This window comes from Pterocles gutturalis, unplaced genomic scaffold (assembly GCF_000699245.1).
Source record: "Pterocles gutturalis isolate BGI_N339 unplaced genomic scaffold, ASM69924v1 scaffold26176, whole genome shotgun sequence".
NCBI classification, from domain to species: domain Eukaryota; kingdom Metazoa; phylum Chordata; class Aves; order Pterocliformes; family Pteroclidae; genus Pterocles; species Pterocles gutturalis.
The window spans coordinates 1,355-8,126 of NW_010101170.1; the positions used below are offsets into that span (position 1 = coordinate 1,355).

Sequence of the window (6,772 nt, forward strand, 5' to 3'; positions counted from 1 at the left end):
TCTGATTTATTTTGGATTAAAAACTTGTGGATATCCTGTGTTCTATCTGAGGTGAAGTCAGGAATTCCTTGAAATTGCAGATTTCTGCAAAACAAGCAAACTGTTTTATCAGCCCTAATATCAGTTTCTGTGCTATAATACCAGGTGACCAATATCATGGCAATAGCTTTTATACAGCTCCTTTCTCTTTCTTTTTCAATATAGGTATGGCATTGGCAAATGGATTAGAAGGCCAGAATGCAGGAATATCAACAGAACATGGTGTGACCTCTCCAGTGAGACTTCTGACTATGAAGAACAATATTACGCGAGCGTTAAAGCCTTCCTAAATGGGATGTGCTCTGACTGGGTGGAGACTGCACGATTCAACCCTCTTACAGACAGTAAGGAAAGCTAATTGCACAGCCAGATGTTCAATGGCCTTGATTAATACCATGCATTTAGATTGCATGTGCCTTCATAGCGTATGATATTTTAATTTTAACATGATTTTTTAAAGTTTTTTCACATTTATGCTTTTGGCAGAAGTAATTTAAATAATTAGATTAGAATTTGGATATATTTGTATTATATATATGGTTTTATATATACTGAATACTCTCTTATGCTATGGTAAAGCTCTACTCAAGGCAAATAAAAAGCTGTGGCACACCCACAGTATAAAAAAACTCTGATTTTGAAAAGGCTCTATTAAACCAAGCAGTAATAATATTCTAGAGCACAATATGTCTTATCTGTGCCAGATAATCTGAGAACATACTGGTAATTTGTCTTGTTTTAGCAAATTGAGTTTCAAGGTTGTTTATCCTGTGAAGTCATGGGAATTCCTAGGCAAAATTCCAAGTTAGTACTCACCTTCTGACTGTCCTACTTAGACTCCTCAAAACAGTACAAAAATATAGTATCATCCACTGTAAGAAGCTGCATGGTCAAATCAGTGTGCCTCTGCTGCGTTTGACTGCTTTTTGTACATGTTCATTTTTCCAGCTAAAATTGGTCCACCCATGGTAAGTCTATCTTCTACTGAGAATTCTATTTCAATCATTCTGACTGCTCCTGAGAAGTGGAAGAGAAGTCCTGAGGGAGAATCTGTATCGCTGCTTCAAGTGTATCCTGGCCTGCAATACAATGTGTCTGTCCTCAACAAAAAAACAAAGAAGCAGGTAAGCTTTGACAAGGCTGTAGAACTGCACAGGTTCCGTCTGTGCTTACTGAAATGCACTTTGTCTGTAACAGCAAGGATGGAAATAGGATTCATAGCATTGGAGGAATTGTAGGATCATTCAAGTTGGAAAGGAGCTCAGGAGGTCTCTAGTCCAAAGTCCTGTTCAAAGCAGGATCAGCTGTGAGCTCAGACCGGGTCACTCAGGGTTTGTTGAGTTGCATCCTCAAAACCTCCAAGGACAGAGCCTGTACAACCTGTTCCACTCCTTGACTTTCTTCTTAGGGAAAAAACATGTATTTATTTACAATCTTGTGTCCATTGTCTCTCATCCTCCCACCATTCACCATGATTTACATGTCATTGTCACATAGTAGTTCCCAGCGTAAACACAGTAGATAAGGAAGAGTTCAGTGATCAATTACAAAAACATTCATTCTTCTATTCCTGTCCTCCAGACACAATCTCTGTCTGGCAAGTCTCTGAATTTACTGAAAAAAGACAGAAACTCTACAACAAAAAGATTACATTTTGTCAAAGGGAATATTAAAATGCCAAGATTAGCAACTAGAGGTATAGAAAACTTGTTCTGGTTTTTGTTTTCTTTTGTTTTAATAAAGATGCTTGACATAGAGCAATTACTTTACCTTGTATTCCAAAGTCTACACAACACCCATTATTCTAAGGCTCCTGTCTTTACCAGAATACCCCAGTTCGAAAGGTTTTGTGAAGCTCCACCTTGTGCTTTTTATTGGCCTAGGTGTCAGGACAGGGCTGGAGTGATGCTTCAGCTCTATTGCCACATCAGCATGAGAACGTGGCTAGTGGTAGTATATGGTCCTACTTCATATAAAACATTAAATTGTTCAGTAGTGGTAAAAGAATGATTGGATGGAAGATAAAATACTCAGAGAGGACATGACCTAATTGTATTTGGAAAAAAAGAATGCAGCTGGCAGTTCTAACAGTATCATTATTCTTTCCAGAAAAATTGTGTGCTTGTGACCCATTTTGTATATAAGATCTTTACCTAAAGGGTTAAAGGGGGAAAAAATTTATTTTTTATGCCTTCCAGTGGTTCTTCTCCATCAGCAACAACACCTTGGTTGTGCCCTGGTTAGAACCTGGAACAGTTTATTGCATCAGTGCACAGATATATGTCACCACACCACGTTTGCACAGTGGATTTTCTAAAGAATATTGCATTGCTACTTTGAAAGGTATGTGTAAGCTGGCAAATTATAAAAAGAAGATGCAAGTTAGAAAAAAAAAACACAGTGATTGAGTTTGTAAGTTTTTTTCTGTATCCATTCTGAGAGTGAAAAGCTAGCATTGTTTCTGCCCTCTCTGTATGTTTGTACAGATGAAAAAAATCTTTGCCTTTAATAAAACATAGCTGGGGTCTACTGACTGGAAGGTTAACGACAGTGCCTCTGAAGAAAAGGATCTGCATTTTTTGAGTCTTAGTGAATGGAGAATATTTTTTCTCCTTGAATGAGGTCTGGGAGTGGCAGAGCTGGGTCAGTCTCAGGGGACAGAAGTTAGCAACAGGAAAACCTGAGGGAGGGATTGTTACTTATTTTCATAATTTAATTTATAACTTAGATAATGATAAAAATTTGTTCTGTAGCTCAAATGTCATTTTTTAAAAATTTCCTGCAAATTCCTTCTTGATCTAAGACATTTTTATCCCCCATCTGAATAGCAATGTGGTGAATGCACATTACTATCTGAATACATTAAAAAAGTTGCTCAGTACAATGAAAACTTTTGTTTTGTTAACAGATAAAACTACAGATGAGGCTATAACAATCGTATTTGGATATGTTCTGCCTATCATGCTTGCTGTCCTTTTTATTTCAATGACATGCTATTGTGTGCACAAGTATATTCACGTCAGCAAACAGAAACATCCAACAAACCTGGTAAGTCTTCTCTGTTGCAGGAGGTCGCTGCCAACCTTGGCACTCACAGGAGAGCTGTGCATTTTCCAGGGCTCTGAGTCAGCTGGGAGGACACCAGCTGCAAATAAAAGCTGGAGTTGCCACTCAGATCAAGAAAAGAACATCACATTGAGGGTTATTAAATGCAAGAAAAACAGAGTAATAAGTCAGGTAAGCAACAGTGTCTAAAAAGATGCCCAGATCTGAAAAGGTGACCAGAGCTGATGAGGATCAGACTGGAGCTGTTGGTTTGGGAAGAGACGTTGCCATAAGGAAGGTCTGAGGTGCACTGAGGCAAGTTCTTTTAGGAAGTCAGCACTCCCTAAACGGATCTAGGAAGAAGCACAGTAGAGATTCAGTGAACAGAAGTTATTAATTAGTTTAAATCAGAAACAAGAGAATTAAGCAGTGCAGAGACCCCATGATATTTTCTTGGACTATTACTGGGTATTACCACATTTTACCATTTAATTGTGCTTGTGAAGGATTCAGCACCCGTGCATCATGCAGATAATTTAATCTGGATGTCTTTCAAATACTGTACCATTTCCTAACATCCAAAAATCTACCAACAAGCACATTCTGTTATTTACACAATCCAAATACACTTTCTATGTAAAAATGTTTGCAAGTTTCTTAGAGCTGCAAAGTTTGTTAATTTTTAGAAAGAACACAAAGTCTAAGAAACACTATTGGTTTCCAGCTCATGAGCCCAGCAGAGCTTTCTCACAGTTATCTCTAAACACGTTGCTGAAGAATAAATATGCAATTACAACATATTGAATTGAAATGAATGAACACTTTGATGTCAATCCAATCTACGTGACACTGTGGGATGGGAGGTATGAGGGAGTTGGTTTCAACATGCTGATTTTTCTGAACAAATCCAGAGCAGCAGAGAGGTGATAGGAGAACTGTTCACAGAGGGACTAGATTTTCAGGAGTAGAGCAGCTGATGCTGCAGTGTGCCCAGATGTACACTGAGACACCTCCAGCACCTGACGAGACACCAGCTTTATCACAGAATTGTGGAATCACAGAGTAGTTTGGGCTGGAAGGGACCTTCAAACTTCAGTTGAACTTCATCTAGTTCAACCCTCCTGCCACGGGCAAGGACATCTGTCGCCAGATCAGGTTGCTCAAAGCCCCAGCCAACCTGACTTTGAACACTTGCAATGATGGGGTATCCACAGCTTCTCTGGGCAACCTGTTCTAGTGCCTCACCACCCTCATAGTAAATAATTTTTTCCTTATATCCAATCTAAATCTACCCTCTTTCAGCTTAAAACAATTGCCTGTTGTTACTACAGGCCCTGGTAAAAAGTCTTTCTCTGTCTTTCTTATTCTTTATCCTGGGATGTAGGGCATGTCAGGGGGAGATAGGTTGGTCTTCCTTGGGGACCTAGTGGGACAGAGCTTCTTACAGTCCAAGAATGTAAAGGGCTAGAGAAAAATTCCCACTCGATAGCAGACTAAACTCCAACTCCAGGATTTTTTTCTTTAATAAATGTATAATTTGTATGCTGGGATTTTTTTTTAAATATCTGTTGCACTTTTTTATGACCACCTTGAAGCTTCAATTTTATTTCTCCACTTCTGGATTCAGTTGATGTTAAGGTAACAAATGAATATAGACCTGGTATTTTAGTGATGGTCTCTGGCTTTCCCAATGGTCGGGGGAGGTGGAATAAGTAGTTTTTTTTGGTCCAGCACTTCTGACCTGGGGGAGCTTTCAGATTGCCTGGTACATCAATTAGTGGTCTTAATCTTCCATTCAAGCTTGAAAGCACTGAAGTGCAGCTTTTGGTTGTTGTTTTTCTATTGCACTTTCCTTTAGTGACTGCTCATGCAGTATTTATTCCTGTTAGAAATATTCCTCGTTTCAGAAAGATCCCTATTGTTTAACTGGATGATTTGTCACAGAGTCACAAAAGCAGCCTGTGACAGACTGCACAACGTGGGCTCCATACACTGCACTGCAGCCTCCTGTATAGCTTCCCCTCTGAAAGGAAACTTGGTAGTATTGAATTCTCTGTGAGCTATTCCTTACCGTGGTACCTGGCTCTGTGCTTCAGGGATGTGGTTTTGACTGCACTTCCTCTTCACAGGTTAAAAGACTGGAATAGATTTTGTAATCTGTGAGCCAAGGACAACTTCGATGTTTTCTCCAAAGTCACTTGAGTTTGTGCTGGTGGAAACAAAACCAGAATATGACACAATTATTCTAACCATTATTTTGGCTTGGGGAAGATGAGAAAATGAATATTACCGCTGGTCATAATATAGTTTTACTTGGGATAGAATAAAAAAAGTGAAGCATATTAACACATCTGGAGGTTTATATGATGACATTCCTTCTTTCCTAAATTGAAATAACCTCCTAATAGCCTAGCCTTATATTTTAAAAATATATGACTGTATAAGAAGCAGCAAGATGGTATTTTTGTTATATTTCATTCAAATAAAAATATTTTTTACTTTTCAGATATGGCACTACACTGACAAATGCAAGGAAAGGGTTTTTATACCATGTGAAAAAATAGTGATCAACCTCGTGACTGTTAGCATGGATGAGTACAAGCCATCTCAGGAATCCAGCCATATATCAGAAAGGAAACGTCCCCATTATTACACTGTTTACAGTGGCACTGAAGGGAAGGATTTGCCTTCAAAAGAAGTGCTGGAAACAAAACACTTGCTTGATGTTTCATACGAAGAGGATATTTTAGCAGGGGGGGACCAAACTAGGAACCGGCCATCTTATGGCCAGCCTGTAACCAAGAATGCTTTGAGACAGAAAAATGCAGGGACTATAGAGTATGAACACGATGTAAGGGCTGAAGATTTCAGTCCTGGTCAGAAACTACAAGACCTCAGTTTGCAAGAGAAGACCTCTGCCCCCGGCAGACTACTAGATGAGCCACAGATTGCTCTGGGGGACTTGATTAGTATGAAATCAGGACAGTCATATTGCCCCCAGCTAGAGGTGAGGGCAGCAGACCCTTGTTTGGGACAGAAGATAGAGGAACTTAGTTTGAAGACAGTTGATGCAGCAGATGAATTGCCAGGTGAGACCCATATCAACTTGGTGGACTTTGATACTGAAAAATCTTGGCAAACATCCTATCCTCAGCTGGAAAGAATCACACAGGGCCTCACAGAGAAAGAGAGTGAACAGACCATATTAGTAGATTGGGATCCTCACACTAGAAGACTGTATATTCCTACCTTGTCCAGTGTTGAAAATCAGGTGTGTGAAGGAGTGTTCAAGTGCAATGATCCTGACAAAGAGGGAATTTTTTCCAGACTGTATGAGAAAGAGGTGTCCAATGAATCATCAGAGGACCAAGAAATGTATCTCCTGCAATTCAAGGAACAATGGGGACTGCATGTAGAAATGGAAGACTGAACAGTACTTTTCTAAAATATTTTAAAATGCAAAATCTTTTTTACTTTGCCAAAGAGAGCGAGGGACTCAGTGGAGCAAACACATCTTAATGTACTGAAGTTTTTGGAACTATCACAGTTGAACAAGTTATTCATGATGTTATAAATAACAGTTTCCAAACATGATACAAGTGATTTTGATTTCCATCATAAACCTGTCAGGTAAAATATGGTGGTTATGAGATTATCTTCTTTTTAAAAATATATATGTTTTTACAGA

The 6,772-nt window shown here is 39.0% G+C and overlaps 1 protein-coding gene across 1 annotated transcript; it reads left to right on the plus strand.

The window, feature by feature from the left end:
* Window positions 1-204: 204 nt before the first annotated feature.
* Window positions 205-6,514, plus strand: IL20RA (interleukin 20 receptor, alpha; the record flags this gene model as incomplete). The annotated part of the gene is made up of 5 exons (XM_010082564.1): window positions 205-383; window positions 988-1,163; window positions 2,238-2,382; window positions 2,948-3,087; window positions 5,591-6,514. Coding segments are annotated over 5 exons (1,564 nt in total), but the record flags the coding sequence as incomplete, so codon positions are not given.
* Between the last annotated feature and the right edge of the window lie 258 nt (window positions 6,515-6,772).